Raw genomic sequence first — 22281 nt, 5'->3', positions numbered from 1 at the left:
AAATCTTAATTCAATAATTTGATAGTATTTATGGCCTCTATGGTGAATCTGTATAAACTCATAATATATCATTTTTAAATTGTTAGAAAAATATGACAAAGAAGATAATAAAAATACTTTGGAAACAAATAACAAACATAAGATCAAGAATACTATAAGAAATATATTTAGGCTTGAAATGTGTATAAATACTTTCCTAAAAACGATATTTGCACCATTTTCTCAATAAGATTGTTATGGGTTTGATAAAAATAGTTTTAGTGGACATGACAAGCCTTTAGAAGATCCGTATTGAGCAAACAATAAAGAATCTTAAAAGAAGAATTAAAAATATCTAATTCAATCATTTGGAGAGTAAAGAAGAAGAGTATGAAAAAGATGTCATCATAATTTACTCTCAAATACCTATTTATAGATATTTTTCACAAAAGACATATTTTTTGAAAAATAACTACCAAAATAACTACAAACGAAACCATATTTTCAAATAAATCTTTTGAATTTTTTTTAAAAATTTGTACAATTTATAACATGACTGGTCGATAAATTAGAGATAAGGAAGGATGAAAGAAGATCTATAATCTGTTAATGATTGATTCACGTGATTAGAAGAAAATGAGAAAAGATATGTAATCTCTCCACATATTCACGTATCTTGTGTTTAGTCCTTAGAATATCTTATCTATTTATAGACAGAGCAAAGAGTCTAGAATAGATAATTAAAAGAATCATTCTCATTAAGTTTATCTCTTAATGAATCCTATTATAATTGGATTTTCTTTTTATTGATTGATAATCATTATCCGAATCCAGAGCTATACTATACCTTACCTAATTAGATTAGATAAAACTAACACAATCTAATAGAAATGAGATACATATGCTAATAAAACAAGAATCACACAAAAAAACAACTTATTTATGCTTAGATTGATGTTAATTTTCTTTTAAGATAGACAGAGAATGCATATTTTACTTTAGAGCAATCAGAAGGCCATCTGTAGTATTATTCATCTTACACTTTGCAAGCTGAAATAGAGACAACAAGAATTGCACAACTGCACAAACCTATACAGTGGACATCTCAATAGTGATGAGATGTGAAGGAATTAAATAAAAGAATAATCAACTTGAAGAAAAAGGTACAGAGATATATGTTGGTTTTCTCAGACAGCATAGATAATTCCGGGATAACCGAGGAAGCTTTAGGTTTCTGGTCACTTTGCATGTAGATAACTATCGTCTTCTTGTATGAAGCATCATCTTCTGGGTGATGCATTCTTCACAACTTCACGATGTGCATTCGGCTTTGTCCTCATTGGCCTTCTGACTCTAGTCTGCAAATTTCATTAAAGTAATCTTCTTTCTCCATACTGAGTTATCTTCACATACATTACCTGCCGCAGTTGGAAGCAACACAAAGAAGCAGTTATAGGGCAGAAGTGCTAGAATAGGTAAGATGCTCATATACATGATTTTATAAATTCTACTAATATTCCAAACTACAAACTATCTATAAAACTTGGTTAATGAAGACATGAACATGAAGACAAGTTTTAATTGAGAAAGCTGAGACAGAGGAAATATACTTACTACATTGTCCATGAAGCAATGTAAGAAAAGTGATAGCATCTAAAGATTATGAGAGATAGCTCAGCTCATGGGAGATCGCCAAATTGTACAAGGTATCTCCTATGTTATCTTCGTATCTTAATATTGACTGAGAACATAGAAATTACATATATATAAAAAAAGTAAAATCCAGGAAATGTGATGGACTAAAGAAAGCTTTCTAAGAGGGATAGTGCAAGTTGTATGTTGGCATTGACTCTTTAATGGCTGTCCAATACCTGTTTAGATTCAAAGATCCTCGGTTTCTGAGAAGCATTCTAAAAGACAGTGCACGTTTATGCTAAATGTGTCAAGGTAAGGATTGGCAACAGAATAGAACACACAAACTTGTAAATGGTGCTAGATTAAAGGGGACTTCTTTGTCTTGGATACACTTCTCTCAAAGTTGCAGTGATTTCTATGTAATTATGCATACTACTGTCTGTTAAATAAATGGTTTTCTTTTAAAAAAATTGAGAACACAGAAATGATAAAAGATAATTAATAAAATCCATGAATGCTAGACTGTCAGACTGACAGCTTCACTGTTTCTCATCTCTCCTTTTTCCAAACTCCTCTGAGAAACCTTCCAATTTTATAGAAGTTGAAGTCATAATATGCACTGTTAGCTCAGCTAGTCCTAATGGATTTGTGATCAACCACAGCTACATCTTCATATTCTTGACCCTGAGAAATTCTGATTACCTTCTGCCTTATTTAGTTAATACCATTAGATATCATTGACAACTCCTTAAAAGTTACTCAAAGGTCATCTGAGCCTTGAACATCTGAAAGATATTGAAACCAGCCAATAGAGAAGAAAATAGATTTACCTTTGACAGGTTTTGGCAGAGAAATTTTGTTTCACTTCTGAGAGAGGCTCTCGCTATCACATGCATGACTTTGAGCTTCTTCACCATCATGCTCAAAAACCTTCAGTACCTTGCATTCAAGCGTCACCTCAAGCTCTTCTCTCTTCTTTCGTTTAGTCCGACATGCAACTGCACGCGCACTAGAAGGGCTTGAAGCCTTGAAAGTTGAAATCTAATGGATGATAATGAGTAACTTGCATAATATATAATAGATTTATGAAATAGATTACATACATTGTGGTGAGTCTAAAATTATAGCGCTTTAGTCCTGGGATTTCTGTCTCAGGGGAATTTTCCATTTTACTGCAACATCCTAGTGATGATACATCCTCGGAATGAGCTTCAGCAGATTCTTCTTCCAGCTCGATACTCGTCGTTTCATGGTCATCAGAAAGGTACCACTCCTCATCACTTAATTCTACTTGATCATCACTGAAAGAACCTTCTTCAAGAGAATCATCTTCGAAAAGACCTTTTTCTTTGTAAATGGACTTTTCATTGCGTTTACTTTGAGGAGTCTCACCAAGGTTGGCATCATCAATAAGTGCATTAACAGAACATGAATTTTCAGCAAATACAGACCTCCTCCTCACATCAGGATCACACTGTTTCTGTCTCGAAGGCTGAGGCACAGAATCCAATTCAGGAAAGACAGAACATCCCTCCCTGTCCTTTTGTTCATCAGCAAAGGGAAAAGGAGGCTTTTCCATATACTTTTGGTTATCATATAACTTCATAATATCTGCAGAACTATCTGCAATTTCAAGGAAAGATTTTGTGGCATCACTATCTTTGTTTAATCTTTCTGGTATTGCACTGTACTGGACTCCACTAGTAGACTGAGCCCACTGGAAAACATCAACATCTCCAGGCAATGGCCCAGGTTCAAGGTTGTCTTCATGCCCTAAAGGTTCTCCGTGAAGACAAACAGACTTGTCACTACGTTCTGTGGTTATTCTATCAGGAGAAAAGTTCAATAATCCTGAACATCTTTGCATACGCGATGTGTGTGCTTCCAGGTCAGATTCTTCAGCATTCTCACGAGAAAATATTGACTCCCCTCCGTCCTCGACCCCACAATTTCTGCAAGCCTTAAGCTGCTCATCTGGTGGAAGCAAATAGTCACCTTTTGTGGCAGGTTCTTCTACTTGATCATTATTGTCCTGGCTTATTCTTGGTGTAATTTGACCAGCTTCATTTTTCTTTCCAAGAAAGAACTTTTTTTCACCTCGTAACAGATCTTCCGGCTCTTTCAACTTTAGAATCTTTGACTCATCTGGACTGCTCCAAGTGTTGCAATTGTTTAGGACAATGTTGCTTCTCCTGTTAGGATCATTCTCCTTTTCATGCAGAGTTTCCTTAACCTTCTCTTGGTTCCTCTCCATAGTGTAGACATCAACTTCATGAGCAATATGAGCATTTTCACCATTAAACAGTTCAATATCGTCCTTATTCTGATATGCTGTTTTATCCTTCAAAGCCTCTTCATTCAATCTAGAATCTACTAGATCCATTTGGACATGACCAAGCACTTCCAAATTCTCCATTCTCAATCTCTCCTCTTCAGTGTGTTTCCATTGACCAAACTTTTCTCTTTCATCATAGAGCTGGTCTAAATCTTCTACTAGTGGCAATCTTCTCTCACCGAACAATTCCCGCTCCTTCTCAAGTTTGCTCCTTTCCTGTCTCAGTTCGTTTTCGTTTTCAATTGATTCTTTCAAATCATTCAACATCATGTCATCTTTTGTCTCTCTGTTCTTCAGGTTCCTCATTTCTCTCTCCAAAAGTTGTTCTCTCTTGAAAATATTTTTATTTCTATTCTCAAGTATTATTTCCTTATGTGCCACCACATCCATTCTCCTTTTCAGTTGTTCATCAACAGCTCTTCTATTCATCTCAGTTTCCAGCTCAAACTCTTCTTTTTTAGATTCTAAGATGGAATCATGGTCATCAATGGTTTTTTGGATGTCCACCTTCAAAAATTAAGAAAGAAATGTCAGCCTAACTGGTGAGGGTATGAAAGCTGGAAGAGATGAACTCCACAAGATTAAGAAAATAAATTAATCAAAAAGCAGTAAAAAAACTCAAAAAGGAATTTCAATGAAGGTATGTTGCAGGCTGACATTGTCAATTATTGACCAGATAGCAAGTGTACCACCATTTTGACACAGTGTTATTGCAGCACCTATCCCAACATGGAGTACTACATAGTTCTGACTATGAAGGGAAAGATCTCAGAGATAAAGATCTAGTTTTTCCTCACTATTTACAAAGAATAGCACGTTTTTAAAGAGGTCAAACCAGATCAGGGCAAATTGTTTTGCCCAGCCAATTCAATGGTTCGAATTGAAATTGTTGCATAAATTCTAAAAGTCAGCTTAGAAACAGTTTGTTTTGAACTTAGCACAACCAAATACATTGGGTTTATTAAATTATCTTTTTCTCAACTTAACTGATCTGGTAATCGTTGCTGAATTTTGTTCTATTTTATGCATTGGATTATGTTTGACTTGCTCAAATTTAAAGAGGTGGCTATTTGCATATCAATCACCCATAAACCTTGATGTCATAGTCCTAGTAAAATTTCTGTGACCAACCATATAACATTAGACGTTGATGATTGATACACCCTTAGGCTCGGTTTCTCTTTTTTCTAGTTGGGACTATCTTGTACATAGTAATCATTATGTCATTAACTATGTTTCCAACCATGAATTGGTTTCTTGGAATGTTTCTAGAGACACTCATATTATTTATATACATGTTGCCTGACTCAAGTTGGAAGAAAAAGAAGAAGTCTTGAAGACATGAATGACAAAATAAAATAAAATCTTAAGAGAACTTGTTAGAGCATTCTAGCAGAAAAAATAAAATAAAGAAGTTGTCCAGAAGTAGGTAGTCAATCACAAATTAAAATCATATCCCAGAAATTCTCAAATTGTTTGACAGGGAAGAAATCTATTTTTATCAACTAAGATAGCTTCAAATTGGAAAGCACACAAATATAAATTTAAGTTTCGAATAAAAATTAATATATATTTATATCACACCAGATCTTCTCATGCAAGGCCAACTACTAAATTTCATGAGATTGGTCAAAAGGTTGAATGCAGAATCTAAATATGCCCACCTGTCCAATTGTAGAACTTAAAATGTATAGATGACAAGAATCAAGACAAGTTACAAAAGTAGTTATATGTTCCCTTGTTATTCCTCCCAATAAAAAGTTTGTGAAACTTATACATGTTAATAGTCATTTTCAAGCAGTATATGAGAGTTGTGTCCTAATCTGAAGGAGAAATTTCCATGCTTCAAACAGATTCAACTTGTCTATTAAATAAGTAGACATAGTTCAGATATGTCTTAATAACACTACTTACGGTTGATATGGATGTAAGTCAAATAACCAAATTTCATTTAAATATGCTGGCTTTCCTTCTATCTTCCTCCCCCCTCTTCCCTGCCTTGTATGATTCAATACCACCAATATCCAAACTTCATCATCCAGATGACACAAGTTCACATGGAAGAAGAAAGTAATAGCCAATAAACTTGTAGATTGAAGTAGAAAATAAATAGAATTTTCCTAAAAAGTAATATCCACATCTGTAATAGGCACTTACACTTTCTCTATTGCTCAGTGGATCTTCGATGGCAAGTAATTCTTTCTCTTTCTTCTCTAACAACTCCTGCTTTATTACAGCTTCCTGCAGTCATTGCTGATTAGATAAAGAAAGCAAAGATGAAAAAAAAGTAAGACAATCCATCAAAGATTACAAGGAATACAAAAAAGCGGACCTTTTCTTTCGCATCTAAATCTCTAAGCCTCATGAACATATCCTCTTCTTTCAATTTAATTGAATCATTGAAAATCTCCAAGGTCTTCCATGACTCTTCAAGTTCCTTTTCTTTCTTCTTAAGAGTGTTGCATCTCTCATGTGCCTCCATCTCTCTCTCATTTAGAAAGCTATGCCACCTGGCAAGCTTCTTCTGACTATCCTGCAGCTCCTGTTCCCAAGCTTGCAAACCCTTTCTTTGTTGTGCAAGATCCTTCTCAAATGTGTTTTTTCTAGATGTCATAAATTACACCAAAAATCATTAAGTTATTTGAAAAGTTAAAAATGCTTTATCAAGTATTAGTAAAATCTAAAACCTGAGCAGTGACATAAAATGCATACTCAATGATAAAGAATGAGGATTCTTTATGAACTTTACACTCACGAGCCTCCACATCCTGTAATCTTCTATCTATCTCGGAACTTTTCCGACTAACTTCTGCTAGCCTGGCATTCAAAGAATGTAGCTTTCCTTTAGCCTCCAAGTATTTCTCTTCGACAGTGGCCTCAAGAGCATGCAATTCGAACAACTTTTTCTGAGATTCCAATTTAGCCTCAGCAACTTCAGCATGCATCTCATTCAAAGCCTTCTCAAGCTGAACGAAAAAATAAAATAAATAGATAAGACAGAGATGGAGAAACAAATAGAGTATCTTAGAGCATTCTAGCAAAAAAAGAAAAAGAAACTACAAGTAAAGAAAATGGGAAGTACTGATAATGTTTTTTAGCAGAAGAAAAACTATTTGAGAATATCACATAGTGTAGTACTATAGTAAGATACTTTAGATGTTCTTGTCTATTTTAACCATTACCTTGGATTTTATCAACAATATCATCCATAACCTATGTTTCTTATAAATAATAAGCAGATGATACAAACAATTGTTGCAGAATAAAGAAAACGAGAATGCTACCTATTAAAGAACTTCTATTACGTGAATGTCAAGAACAACATAAGGAAAACGGGAAACTACAGAAAATTAGTTCATAATAGATGATTTTGTTACTGGCAGCATAATATTTGGATAAAAGAAGAGAATAAAATGTCTAGCATCTGGTAACTGTTTACATTAACAATGGACTGCCTCTGAAAGCGCATGGCCCTCCTCATATCTTCCTCTTTCTTTTCAAATTCAGAAACAGCAACATCATGTGCCGCTTGCATGTGCTTTTGGATTTGCACGGCCTCAGACATTTCTTGCAATAGCTTTTTGTATTTAGCAGCTGATTCCTTCTTCTCGATCAAAAGGAGCCCCATATGATACTGGTACTGATAAAGCTGCATATAATAGGCCAGTTGGATGACAATTAAATTTCAAATTTAACTAGAAAATTAATTAAAATGAATTCAAACTTGATCCACTATTTATCATAAAATTACAATAGGATAAGTGTTCCATGATGAAAAACAGTCTACCAACAAAATATAGATAAAACAGTAAAGAGACATAAAGAACGGATGACGACAAATATGCCCAGAAAAGTGTATGCAATAAGTGTACAAAGACACATAATGAAGGCACATCAATCCTGGACGTTTCCATGAACAGAAGGATCAGTTGTAGTAGCATTTTAATAGAGCCTCTGAGATAAATGGTACCAAGACAATGCAACGACCAAATGGCTGCTTGCTAATGCCAATTCTGAGGACAGAGACATTGGAGAACTAGAGGTAATGTGATTTCGTTAATGAAAATGATAGTGAAAAGGAAAGAACTCGCTGAGTTACTGGCACTAATCAGTCATTGGATCACCAAGTTCATGATTAAACCAACTTGTCAAGTTGACTTTTTAAATTTAATAATCAAGTGAAAGGATAAGGAACTTAAAAAGAAAGCATCTAATCAACAACACTTAAGCTGGCTACCTGAACCAACAAATTCTTGCTATCTTTCTAAAGGGAGCTTAACTGTAGGGCAACCCATCAAGGAAAATAAAGATGCTTTTCTACTTTTTTTTCAAACATCTTTCTCATTTCTTGACCTATCCTGGTTACTGTTTGCTTCCACTATCTACTGTTAAGCATACACTGCAAAGCACCTAAGTCCATGACATATGTTGCTTTTCCATTCTACAATCTTCCATGCAATATAACAAATAAATTTACTTTTATCATCAATCTGTATTTTATATCATCCGAGTGATCTATTATTCAGATCATACTTCTGAAGAAATGCAATGCAAGAAGGTAAGTATAGCTTAATATAAAATCAATGAAATAGAAACATGGGCAATATCTCAATTATCATAACTTAACGCAATGTATTGCACCCACAGCTAACCATTGATGATAAGGAGAAGAAAAGATGGGGCCTTTCAATCTCTTTCTCAAGCTCGAGTACTCTTCGAACGAGTGCTCGCCTATCCCTCCTCTGCAACACGGCCTCATCGAGAAACCCGGCCTCTCTAATCCGCCTCCACACCTCCGCCTCTGTTTGTTCTCCATCACGAGCCTCACCATCACCACGAAACGACAGCTCCTCCAGATGTAGCATCGCGTTGCCGACCATCACATCTCTACCTTCCCCCTTGCAAGGAACCACGCCGCCATAATTCCCAGGTTTTGGTGGGGCAGGCCAATTCCCCCTCGCTAGAATACCCCTTTACGAGAGAAACCAACCCTTCTTCTACAGCGCATGCATCGCAAATCCCCTTCTTCATAGCTACAAGAACTCAATGAATCGGATTTGGGAGGGAAAGAACCGAGGGACCAAAGTTCTACATGGAAAAAGATTGTGAAAATGATGAATGAAACTAATTTGGCCGTTGGAAATCCTAAATTGGATTATTTGGAGCCCCGAAATATCTCTTGGTCAGAGAACCGTTAACTATTTCTGGACAGGATGGAGAGAGCTCGATGAAACCCAAAAAAAGGACGACGGACCAAACGGCTATGTATAACGGTGGCACGAGAACGGGTGGCAATGTTGTGATTTACACGCCCCCTCGGTTTGCCTTACATGGATACCATTTCTTTACAGCAACGTGAAGTTGGATGATAATTAAATTTGAAATTTAACTAGAAAATTAATTAAAATGAATTCAAACTTGATCCACTACTTATCACAAAATTACAATAGGATAAGTGTTCCATGATGAAAAACAGTCTACCAACAAAATATAGATAAAACAGTAAATAGACAAAGAATGGATGGTGGCAAATTTGCCCAGAAAAGTGTATGCAATAAGTGTACAAAGACACATAATGAAGGCACATCAATCCTCGACGTTTCCATGAACAGAAGGATCAGTTGTAGCAGCATTTTAATAGAGCCTCTCAGGTAAATATTACCAAGACAATGCAACGACGAAATGGCTGCTTGCCAATGCCAATTCTGAGGAAAGAGACATTGGAGAACTAGAGATAATGAGATTTTGTTAATGAAAATGGTAGTGAAAAGGAAAGAACTCGCTGAGTTACTGGCACTAATCAGTCATTGGATCACCGAGTTCATGATTAAACCAACTTGTCAAGTTGACTTTTTTAATTCAATAGTCAAGTGAAAGGATAAGGAACTTAAAAAGAAAGCAACTAATCAACAACACTTAAGCTGGCTTCCTGAACCAACAAATTCTTGCTATCTTTCTAAAGGGAGCTTAACTGTAGGGCAACCCATCAAGGAAAATAAAGATGCTTTTCTACTTTTTTTTCAGACATCTTTCTCATTTCTTGACCTATCCTGGTTACTGTTTGCTTCCACTATCTACTGTTAAGCATACACTGCAAAGCACCTAAGTCCATGACATATGTTGCTTTTCCATTCTACAATCTTCCATGCAATATAACAAATAAATTTACTTTTATCATCAATCTGTATTTTATATCATCCATGTGATCTATTATTCAGATCATACTTCTGAAGAAATGCAATGCAAGAAGGTAAGTATAGCTTAATATAAAATCAATGAAATAGAAACATGGGCAATATCTCAATTATCATAACTTAACACAATGTATTGCACCCACAGCTAACCATTGATGATAAGGAGAAGAAAAGATGGGGCCTTTCAATCTCTTTCTCAAGCTCGAGTACTCTTCGAACGAGTGCTCGCCTATCCCTCCTCTGCAACACGGCCTCATCGAGAAACCCGGCCTCTCTAATCCGCCTCCACACCTCCGCCTCCGTTTGTTCTCCATCACCACGAAACGACAGCTCCTCCAGATGTAGCATCGCGTTGCCGACCATCACATCTCTACCTTCCCCCTTGCAAGGAACCACGCCGCCATAATTCCCAGTTTCCGGTGGGGCAGGCCAATTCCCCCTCGTTGGAATAGCACTTTTTGAGAGAAACCAACCCTTATTCTGCGGTGCATGCATCGCAAATCCCCTTCTTCATAGCTACAAGAACTCGATGAATCGGATTTGGGAGGGAAAGAACCGAGGGACCAAAGTTCCACATGGAAAAAGATTACGAAAATGATGAATGAAACTAATTTGGCCATTGGAAACCCTAAATTAGATTATTTGGAGCCCCGAAATATCTCTTGGTCGGAGAACCGTTAATTGTTTTTGGATAGGATGGAGAGAGCTCGATGAAACCCAAAAAAAGGACGACGGACTAAACAGCTATGTATAATGGTGGCGCGAGAACGGGTGGCAATGTTTTGATTTACACGCCCCCCCCCCCCCCGGTTTGCCTTACATGGATACCATTTCATGATGGCAACATGAAGTTGGATGATAATTAAATTTCAAAATTAACAAGAAAATTAATTAAAATGAATTCAAACTTGATCCACTACTTATCACAAAATTACAATAGGATAAGTGTTCCATGATGAAAAACAGTCTACCAACAAAATATAGATAAAACAGTAAATAGACATAAAGAACGGATGGTGGCAAATTTGCCCAAAAAAGTGTATACAATAAGTGTACAAAGACACATAATGAAGGCACATAAATCCTCGACGTTTCCATGAACAGAAGAATCAGTTGTAGCAGCATTTTAATAGAGCCTCTCAGGTAAATAGTACCAAGACAATGCAACGACGAAATGGCTGCTTGCCAATACCAATTCTGGGGAAAGAGACATTGGAGAACTAGAGATAATGAGATTTTGTTAATGAAAATGGTAGTGAAAAGGAAAGAACTCGCTGAGTAACTGGCACTAATCAATCATTGGATCACCGAGTTCATGATTAAACCAACTTGTCTAAGTTGACTTTTTTAATTCAATAGTCAAGTGAAAGGATAAGGAACTTAAAAAGAAAGCATCTAATCAACAACACTTAAGCTGGCTTCCTGAACCAACAAATTCTTGCTATCTTTCTAAATGAAGTTTAACTGTAGGGCAACCCATCAAGGAAAATAAAGATGCTTTTCTACTTTTTTTTCAGACATCTTTCTCATTTCTTGACCTATCCTGGTTACTGTTTGCTTCCACTATCTACTGTTAAGCATACACTGCAAGGTACCTAAGTCCATGACATATGTTGCTTTTCCATTCTACAATCTTCCATGCAATATAACAAATAAATTTACTTTTATCATCAATCTGTATTTTATATCATCCAAGTGATCTATTATTCAGATCATACTTCTGAAGAAATGCAATGCAAGAAGGTAAGTATAGCTTAATATAAAATCAATGAAATAGAAACATGGGCAATATCTCAATTATCATAACTTAACGCAATGTATTGTACCCACAGCTAACCATTGATGAGAAGGAGAAGAAAAGATGGGGCCTTTCAACCTCTTTCTCAAGCTCAAGTACTCTTCGAACGAGTGCTCTTCTATCCCTCCTCTGCAACACAGCCTCATCAAGAAACCCGGCCTCTCTAATCCGCCTCCACACCTCCGCCTCCATCTGTTCTCCATCACGATTCTCACCATCACGACGAAACGACAGCTCCTCCGGATGCGGCATCGCGTTGCCGACCATCACCTCTCTACCTTCCCCCTTGCAAGGAACCACACCGCCATAATTCCCCGGTTCCGGTGGGGCAGGCCAATTCCCCCTCGCTGGAATAGCCCTTTTCGAGATAAACCAACCCTTCTTCTGCGGCGCATGCATAAAAAATCCCCTTCTTCATAGCTACAAGAACTCAATGAATCGGATTTGGGAGGGAAAGAACCGAGGGACCAAAGTTCTACATGGAAAAAGATTGTGAAAATGGTGAATGAAACTAATTTGGCCGTTGGAAACCCTAAATTGGATTATTTGGAGCCCCGAAATATCTCTTGGTTGGAGAACCATTAATTGTTTTTGGACAGGATGGAGAGAGCTCGATGAAACCCAAAAAAAGGACGACGAACCAAACGACTATGTATAACGGTGGCGCTAGAACTGGTGGCAATGTTGTGATTTACACGCCCCCCCGGTTTACCTTACATGGATACCATTTCTTGACGGCAACGTGAAGTTGGATGATAATTAAATTTCAAATTTAACTAAAAAATTAATTAAAATGAATTCAAACTTGATCCACTACTTATCACAAAATTACAATAGGATAAGTATTCCATGATGAAAAATAGTCTACCAACAAAATATATATAAAACAGTAAATAGACATAAAGAACGGATGGCTGCAAATTTGCCCAGAAAAGTGTATGCAATAAGTGTACAAAGACACATAATGAAGGCACATCAATCCTGGACGTTTCCATGAACAGAAGGATCAATTGTAGTAGCATTTTAATAGAGCCTCTTAGATAAATGGTATCAAGACAATGCAACGACCAAATGGCTATTTGCCAATGCCAATTATGAGGAAAGAGACACTGGAGAACTAGAGATAATGAGATTTCGTTAATGAAAATTACAGTGAAAAAGGAAAGAACAGTACGGGATTTTGTTAATTACACCCCCTTAGTGTACGTCAAACCCTTACCCTATCTATACCAAGGCTCTCAGGAACCCGATCTGTGGGGTCCGCAGTTCCATCTGGATACGAATTGTTCAGGTTACAAAAAACAGTACAAGTTACGCTACGATATTAATATCTGTGGTTTACATAAGTTAGTATAATTAAAAAAATAAACGTCACCAATTAAAATGTTGATATAGTATTACCTGATTATATTCCAAACAATTAAATCTTACATAGCAATTTGTATCAAATGATGCAAACATATAATTGAAGCTTACATAGTAAAAGAACTGATAGCGGAAACAAAATGAACATTTTTGGTCAAATTTTGAACAAGCCATTGCCCAAATTGCAACAGTAAGCAATAGGGCAGACTCTTCGAAAAGGAAATTTTACTGAAGGACAACATACAGCACCTATGACTAGTTCTAGCGACATAGTGAGACACCCAATTCCCAATCATCTGCTGGAAGCATCCGTGTACGTCCATGGAAGCTGACGACGGAATCTGTAAGAAATCACGGTGGTGATACGGGTTAAAGAAATGAAGCCGTTCTGTGCTTTATTTCATTTGTAGCGGCGACCTTGGAAAACTGGATGATTGTTCTCAATAATAGCCAGCGCTTCTGAGCCCTCCTTGCTCGGTTTCAGCAGCCTTGGTTACGTCGCCAAGAAACACAAGACGACCTGTGGAAATTTCAATCCATTTTAAGTATGTTGATCGTGGATAAAAGTCCATCTACATTCATTAGTTCTTTATTCATATGACTTCTTTTCAAGGGCACTATAGGCATTCTACTCTCACAAGCCCAATGAATCTGACTGTAACTTTGAAGAACTTATACTAAAATGTAATTTAATTATTTGCTGATTTCTAAATAAAAGCTTTAATATTATGTTTTACATTATATCAGAATTTTGGTCCAAGACCTTAGGATCTATCGGTTCTCAAGTTTTGAGTCAATAAGTTTTTATTCAGCATTTTGACTTGTCCAGCAATGAAATAAGTAAATTAAATTGTTGCATTTTTATCGAGGCCCTAAAACTATTAACTGTTCAACAAGTAGTTTCGATCTGGGGCATTAAAATCCACCCAAGCTTTCCAATTGATCTATTGAATACATTAGATCATTGCTATTTCTATTGTTGCATGAACAACTATGGGTGTAATTGGTAGAAGAAAGAAGTGTTAGAAGGTGTGTTGTTGCATGGTTATCCTTCTATTATTGTTTTGTCTGAAAGCGATCGGCATGTGGATGCCCTAATATGATGGGACCCAGATGAACTGCACATCCATTATTTTGGGGTTTGATTATCCGTATTTTCGGATAATTAAAACTAAATACGATCAAATGAACATTTGGATATGATTCAATGAATGTTCTTCTCAATGGCATACGATTAGAGCTATCACTATAAACAGGTCTCTTCAGGTATGTTTTGATCATGCGATTAAATACTTCACTCTTACATTGAATGCCTAGATACCAAATTCCTACAGGAGATTCATATGCAAGTATATCAAGTCCAGAGAGATTATATCTCAAGTCGGGATTCGACCTCGACATCCAAGTCAAGAGAGAGATAGGAAGTTCCTATAACTTAGGTTCTCTCTCTAAAGCATTTTTGCAGTGTATGTAAGAAAGTAAAAATGGGAGTCCAGTAGTAGAATGATATGATGAGGTAGGTTCTGAGTACTTGCCACTGGGCTTGTAGCTGCTGACTCGTTTTGAAAGGCAAGTTCATGGTTTCAGAGACAGCAACGAAGCTGAATGTAGACCCGCCACCAACCTGTTCAAGATAAGAATAATTAAGAAGAATGGGTAGGCCATGGAAAAGGGGAAGGAACACAAGCATGCATTTAAGAGTTACAGCATGCCCCCCAGCCAAATTCTAACTCTAGATAATTTATCTTTCCCAACTCTATTCACAACGGTTCTAAGACAAATATGGATTAATCTATTGTGGATTGGTTTGTCATTATTATGATTATGTTATAGGATCAAAACAAGCTAAGCCTGAAATGAGATGCCAATCAGTGGGCCTCAACCCGGTCATCAATGACTAATTTTGAATTTAAAGGCCATTATCTTGACAAACGCATCACTTGTTTAGCTGATTGCAATCTTATATCTGAACAAGAAAAATTATATGATACACGTAGATATCATGGCTATGTCTATATGTTTAAATCAAAATGGTTAGCAAATACCAAACTTTGTTTGGTATCGATTCTGCAGACTCCTAAACATAAACTTTGTTTTGAATGATACCTCACAATTCCAAACAACTCCGTGCCGGTGTCTTCGACTCCATGCCATCCAGAAGCCACTTCCAAGTTGACAAACATCCTCCATCGGCAAAGGGGCAAGGCTGAGATGGTGAGCCAGAATCCTGTACCATTTCGAGCAGCGTCTGCTGTAGCTCCTCCAAGTCCAGGCTATATTGCTTCTCCTGACACGATTAAGGTGAGTTCGTTCCAGAAACATGCCAACAGGTTTCTTGAAAGAATACAGCTGCAGACAACAAGAAAATTTTTGGCCATGAATAGTTGATGATTTATATGTATACATCGGTATCTGAAATTGTTAATAGGACACTAACCTGTTGATATTGCTACAACAAATATCACATCATCACCAATTATATCATTGTACGTATTGTAAGCTTGTGCCTGAGCTGGAGTATCCAATAATTGAATTCACTGATGAGGTCAGATTTAGTCATCTTGCCAAAAAAAAAAAAAGCTAAAATAAAAGGATTACTGAACATGAGAAGCAAGGTTGAGCTGAGGTGGTATTGAGTTTTCTGACAACATCAGAAATCAACTACTGATGTGTCTAAATCAAATTGGCCATGATTATATCATGCAAGACACTAAGTCAGTCCAAAAGCTTAGGATCCTATGTTATGGATCAATCATAATATCTGTAATCCTACTATATCTTCTTAGTTCATCTTTCTTTTATCTCACATACATGAATATTTCCAATAAAAATAAGATAAAAGTTATAATATACTCAACGAGATCCTCCTCTGATGCTTAGATCAAGATATTCTTTCAGATGGTGAAATAATACTGAAAAAAAATCAAATTTGAAAAGTTTTCAGAGTATCATATCAATAGTTTCTGAGGAGAAAATCCCTTTATACAATAGTCCAACTGTCGAATAATTGGAATCGAGTAATTATCCTATTTAGATCTTGTTGCTAACCAGATGTTAATTTAGTTTCTCTAATGATTTTATCTTGATGACATGATAGTTTGATATTAACTGCTTTGATAACTATTTTGGTTTTACATGTGATGCTGTTACAACACCTGAGTCATTAGCTCATAGGTGCAGGCTTGAAGTCAATTTATACACCCACATCATCAATAAAACTAAATTAATTGCCATTTAGTCTAAGTATGAGCTGAAATTTATGCCATCTACAGTGAAGGTCATGTATAAGCTCGAGGCCTATAAAATTTCATAGCAAAACATGAATTTTAGATATTTCCTTCTTTTACTATGCAGATGTGCAGTCGTGAAAGATATGAAATCTTTAACACAATTCAATCAACAAAGACATTTGATGATGCTGGCACAATTTAGCTATGGATCATCATTCATGTTGTTAACCGAGTATAAACTGGAATCAGCTTAAGAAGAAGAGCAAGGCAACAGAATGAGGATTACCTCTTTCCTTGTGCCGGCCATAAGCGACATCCTTTCCAGCACAAAATCACGATCGGCCTACAAAGTTTACGAGGAAGAAAACAATTAAAATTAGGTAATACTCATGCCAATTTAGCTGCAGACTTCGTCATTACTACTTACTGCAACTTCTTTCTCGTGTTCCTCAGGTGGATCATAAAGAATAGAGTCATACAATCTCCTCCTCGTCCCATCCGAAAACACTGTTGCCATCCAAATTGAAGAACTTTTCAGTTCATTCATAAAGAATAGAGGAAGGATTAATAGGGTTTGAGAGGATTAGGGTCTCTGATTAAAGAAATAGTTAAGGATGAGATGTTAAGGCAAAGAACTTGTCATTGAGTTGTCGATCGATAAAGACTTTGATGAGTATTTATCCTTTTTATTTTAAATTATTGTGTTAAATATATATTTATTGAATCATAGTTTAAATCATTGTTTTGAATCATAATTTTTTGAGTGTTTACCTTGTTGCAATAGAAGTGTTTTTCTTGTTATTGTTGAATCATATTTTTGTGAGTGTTAACCTTGCTGCAACAGAAGTGATTTTATTGTTCTTGTTGAATCCTTTTTGCGAAATACTTGTTGCTACCGGTGGTGTTTCTTCTTCAATCAGTTGTGTTTCAGACTCATAGTTTTGAGTGGTTCTGCTATCAGTCTTGTTGCATCATGTTCTTGCTGCTATTAGTTATTGTTTCTGACTCATAGTCCTATTAAATCATGTTCTTGTTGCTATCATAGTGAGGAATCATGAATGTCTGCTTTCATTACAGTTTTTTATTTTAGAATCTTATTTTATTAATGGTGTTTTTGCTATATGATTGTTTTGTCAATTGTGATAGTATTTTTAACGAAAGCTAGAATGAAGGGGATGGAATAATAAGAGTTGGGGAATGAAACAGTACAAAAGTAGGATGATTTTGTTGTTGCTATAGAGTTTCCTGTTAGGATTAAGCGATATATAAAAGATGATAAATATAGAATTAAGGTGATATGCCAAATTATTTATGTGAGATTATTTGACAATAGTTAAATGATTGATCGATATGTAAGAAATCTTTCGTATCAACTTATGTTTCTAAATCAATATGACAAAAACACAATAAAACTAATGCGAAAATAAAATAACATATCTTCGATCATTGTTGTTAAAAATTTCTGTAACGATTTCTTCTTGAACTTTGGTACTTCTCGACTTAGAACTCTCACTTTAGATGGTGTAGGAAATTCTTTTAACTTCAAAGAGATGTTAAATCTATGGACCAAAATCCTCATTTATATAGATGTTCTCCTATCAAGAACATTTATTATCACCAACTCATAACGTTGAAGAATTAATTCAAATTTATAACGTTTGGACCATAATAATAAAGAACTTAACGATATTAAATATTTAATAATAATGGTTATATTTAGAATAAAAAATCAAAATATTTAAAACATAATAAATGAAGAAATTGATTATAATGAATTATGAATCTTAACGAGAACGGTTATATTATTATTAAATATGATATTTAATAATAACAGTTATATTCTCCCACTTGGTCCATATGTTTAGCTTAATAATTTGAATTAATCTTTCTTGAACAACTTTCTTAAGAAATAAATATATGAATCATAGCAATAAGTTCTTTAAGAGCGAGTATTATCATCCATGTATCACGATGTATTTAGTTTCTTAATCTTAATATGGTAATATTACTTAATGAATAATCCTTATGTTTATTCTTGGTCCAATAATAATATATTTTCTTAAAATAATGTGCACATGAATGAAAAATATCACAATATATAAGAGTTTCAATATCATTACAAAGTGGAACCAAGTCCCATTTTCTCTACATGATCCTTGAATTTCAGAGGTGGCATGCCTTTAGTCAAAGGATCAGCAATCATCAACTCAGTGCTAATATGCTCAATGACCACTTTCTTTTCTTTTACACGTTCTCTTATAGCTAAATACTTAATATCGATATGTTTACTTCGACTTCGACTTTTATTGTTTTTAGCCATAAAGACAACAGCTGAATTATCGTAGAAAATTCTTAATAGCCTAGAAATAGAATCCATAATTCTAAGTCTAAAAATAAAACTCTTAAGTCATATACCATATGAAGTAGCCTCAAAATAGGAGATAAGCTCAGCTTCCATGGTAGAAATAGCAGTAAGGTCTGCTTGGTGCTTCTCAAAGAAATAGCTCCACCAGCTATCATAAAAATATATCTTGATGTTGATTTACAAGAATCAACACAACCGGATAAGTCTGAATCTGAGTAACCAATCACATCCAGATTATCTATATGTCTATACATAAGCATGTAATCTTTGGTTCTGTGTAGATATCTCATCACTTTCTTTACAGCTCTCTAGTGGTCTATACTTGGATTACTCTGATATCGACCTAGCATCCCCACAATAAATGCAATATCAGGTCTAGTACATAAGCATATGGGATGTTTTTCATTTATTCTCTTTCAAAGTGGTTCTTTTGGCATTGGCTCAAATTAAATCTATCACCTTTCACAATGGGAGCAACACTTGGTGAACAATCCTTCATCCGAAATCTTTCTAAAAGTTTATCGATATAGATTTCTTGTGATAGACCTAAAATGCCTTGAGGTCTATTTGTATGGATCTTAATGTCAATGACATAAGATGCTTCACCCATATCCTTAATGTCAAAATTTTAAAAAGAAATTGTTTCACCTCATGAAGCAAACCATTATCATTGGTTGCAAGCAAAATATCATCTATATATAAAACAAGGAAACATATTTTACTCCCACTAACTTTCTGGTATATGCATTGATCCATGAGATTTTCAACAAATCCAAATGAAGAAATCACTTTATAGAAATTAAAATACCATTGGGGCGAGAGGCTTATTTTAAGCTGTATATAGACTTTCTAAGCTTACAAACCAAGTGTTCACTAACACTAGAGGAGAAACCTTCAGGTTGTTTCATATAAACCTTTTCATTTAGATCTCCATTAAGAAAATACCGTTTTCACATCCATTTGTTGTAACTCAAGATCAAAATGAGTAACTAATGTCAAAATAATACGTAGAGAATCTTTCTTACATACAAGAGAAAACGTCTTCATATAATCGATTCCCTCTTTTTGAGTAAATTCCTTTGCAACAAGTCTTGCCATATATCTCTCAATGTTGCCTAACGAATCTTTCTTAGTTTTAAAGATTCATTTGCAACCAATAGCCTTTGTTTCATTAGACAACTCTACAAGATCCCAGACTCCATGGCTCATCATGGAATTCATCTCTTCTTTCATAGCATCATGCCACGAATTTGACTCTTTACAACTCATGGCTTGTGAAAATATTTCAGGATCATTTTTTGCTCCAATATTATAGTCATACTCTTGTAGATATACAACATAATCACTAAGAATTGCTGATCTTTTATTTCTAGTAGATCTTCTTAATGTTGAACCAATGGTTCCTTAAGGAACTTGTGGTTCAACTAGTCGTCCAAGAGCTTGTTGTAATTCCTGAACTGCTTGATCTATTAGAATACTATCAACAATTTATGGAATTTCAATTATTGGTTGTTCAGCACTAGTTTGTACTTGATGAGTGCTATGAACTATAACCAATCTATCATTTGATGTGGAAAGTTGAGATTCTATATGATCATGTGTGAAAACTATATTCTTGAAATGATCGCTCCCACTAATCACATCATCCTCAAGAAATTTAGCATTTCTTGATTCCACAATCCTAGTTATGTGAGATGGACAATAGAACCTATAACCTTTGGGCTTTTCGGCATATGCAATGAAATACCCATTAATAGTCCTCGAGTCCAGTTTTTTCTCTTGCGGATTATATATCCTGACTTCAGACGGACATCCCCAAACGCGTATATGTCGCAAACTCGGTTTCCAACCTTTCCATAATTCAAATGGTGTCTTTTGGACAACCTTGGTTGGAACTCGGTTTAATATATATACAACCGTCTTTAGTACTTCAGTCCACAAGAATTTAGGAAGATTGGAGTTACTAAGCATACTCTGCACCATGTCTAATAATGTTTGGTTTCTTCTTTCTGCAACACCATTCTGGTCTGGAGAACCAGACATAGTGTATTGGGCAACAATCTCATGTTCTTGAAGAAACTTAGTAAAAGGACCAGGTGTTTATCCATTTTTAGTATATCTATCATAATATTCTCTACCCTTATCTGATCTCACAATTTTAATTTGATTACCACATTGATTCTCAACTTCAGCCTTAAAGACTTTGAAGGCATCCAATACTTTATTTTTGTTATAAAGCAAATATATATACATATATCGTGAGTAATCATCTATAAAGGAAATGAAGTATTTCTGACCATGTATACCTATGTCTAGAAAACATATATCAGTATGAATTATCTTTAATAAGTCTAAACTCCTATTAGTACCATTTTTGGACTTATTGGTCTGCTTTCCCTTAATATAGTCCACACAAGTCTTAAAATTAGTAAAATCAAGAGTCCTAAGGACCCCATCTTTAACTAATCTCTTAATTCTCTATGGAGATATGTCCTAATCTTCGATGTCATAATATAGAGGAATCCTCATTAATATTACACCTCTTAATGCCAGCGTGAACATGCATTGAACTTTGAGTATTATTATTTTATAATAAAATACGATAAAGACCATCAAACAAAATACCTTTTCCAACACAATCAGATTTATATAATAAACGAAATGATGTGTCTTTAAAATTAAAAGAATACCCAAATGGTATGAGTTTGGAAATAAAAATTAAGTTTCGTGAGAAACTTGGTACATAAAAGGTCATTTCCAATTTTAAAACAAAACCACTACTTAAAGTTAAAATGCATGTTCTAATTGCCTCAACATATGAGCCTATCTTATTTCCTGATAAGATGCTTTGCTCACTTCTCACTGGCTTCCTTAGGTTTTACATACCCTGCAAAGAGTTTGCAATATAAATTGTTGATCCAGAGTCAATCAACTATGTGTTAATATTAACATTGACCATATTAGATTTATAACACACAAACAAAGTTAGTTTACTTTTCTTTTCAAGCCATTGTTGGAATTTTGTACATTCCTTCTTCATGTGTCTCTTTCTTTTACAAAAGAAACACTTTGCTTCTTTCTTGATATCAGCTTGGGGTGGTATTTTATCTTTTTCCTACTGATGAGCATTTTGATTGGCTTAGTTTTTGTCAGTTTTATTTTTCCCGCGAGTGATTACCACCAATGCACTCTCACCCAATTCCATCACTAGCCTCTCTTCTTTTTGAACACACAGTCATTACTTGGGGTGGTATTTTATCTTTTTCCTGCTGATGAGCATTCTGATTGGCTTAGTTTTTGTCAGTTTTATTTTTCCCACGAGTGATTACCACCAATGCACTCTCACCCAATTCCATCACTAGCATCTCTTCTTTTTGAAC

At 35.3% G+C, this 22281-nt stretch overlaps 1 protein-coding gene and 2 long non-coding RNA genes across 8 annotated transcripts; 1 reads left to right on the top strand and 2 right to left on the bottom strand.

Annotated features, from left to right (window-relative positions):
* Positions 1-953: 953 nt before the first annotated feature.
* On the bottom strand, positions 954-12574 carry LOC103998637 (nuclear matrix constituent protein 1). 6 transcript variants are annotated; one of them, XR_010491402.1, is made up of 8 exons: positions 11981-12574; positions 7389-7598; positions 6662-6915; positions 6282-6552; positions 6107-6190; positions 2718-4456; positions 2445-2640; positions 954-1397 (listed from the first exon to the last, which is right to left on the bottom strand). XR_010491402.1 is itself a non-coding variant. In XM_065126477.1 (8 exons), the coding sequence occupies exons 1-7, from the start codon at positions 12157-12159 to the stop codon at positions 2476-2478; spliced, it is 2892 nt and encodes a 963-aa protein (XP_064982549.1). In that variant the 5' UTR covers positions 12160-12573; the 3' UTR covers positions 954-1397; positions 2445-2475. The 6 variants fall into 6 exon arrangements, 5 of the variants coding, with proteins under 5 accessions (XP_064982549.1, XP_064982546.1, XP_009418435.2 ...); XM_065126477.1 differs by having other exon boundaries at positions 2445-2623; positions 11974-12573; XM_065126474.1 differs by having other exon boundaries at positions 2445-2623; positions 11981-12573.
* Positions 12575-13418: 844 nt separating this feature from the next.
* On the bottom strand, positions 13419-15549 carry LOC135623904 (uncharacterized). Its single transcript, XR_010491559.1, has 3 exons — positions 15413-15549; positions 14842-14930; positions 13419-13826 (listed from the first exon to the last, which is right to left on the bottom strand). It is a non-coding gene; the product is annotated as an uncharacterized LOC135623904 (long non-coding RNA).
* LOC135623903 (uncharacterized) lies at positions 15467-17337 on the top strand. The gene is made up of 3 exons (XR_010491558.1): positions 15467-15607; positions 16661-16916; positions 16990-17337. It is a non-coding gene; the product is annotated as an uncharacterized LOC135623903 (long non-coding RNA).
* Positions 17338-22281: the final 4944 nt, after the last annotated feature.

This window comes from Musa acuminata, chromosome BXJ2-9 (assembly GCF_036884655.1).
Source record: "Musa acuminata AAA Group cultivar baxijiao chromosome BXJ2-9, Cavendish_Baxijiao_AAA, whole genome shotgun sequence".
Lineage (NCBI taxonomy): Eukaryota > Viridiplantae > Streptophyta > Magnoliopsida > Zingiberales > Musaceae > Musa > Musa acuminata.
The sequence above is the reverse complement of the archived record's forward strand: the minus strand, read 5'-3'. Positions and strand labels throughout refer to the sequence as shown.

Bases quoted from the DNA above. Each gene is read 5' to 3' on its own strand.
- LOC103998637 (XM_065126474.1), bottom strand. From the start codon at position 12,340: ATGCATGCGCCGCAGAAGAAGGGTTGGTTTATCTCGAAAAGGGCTATT. The intron at 4,457-6,106 runs GTAAGTGCCTAT...TAATTTTTGAAG, and splicing joins CACTGAGCAATAGAGAAAGT to GTGGACATCCAAAAAACCAT. The intron at 2,624-2,717 runs GTATGTAATCTA...AAGCCCTTCTAG, and splicing joins AATTTTAGACTCACCACAAT to TGCGCGTGCAGTTGCATGTC.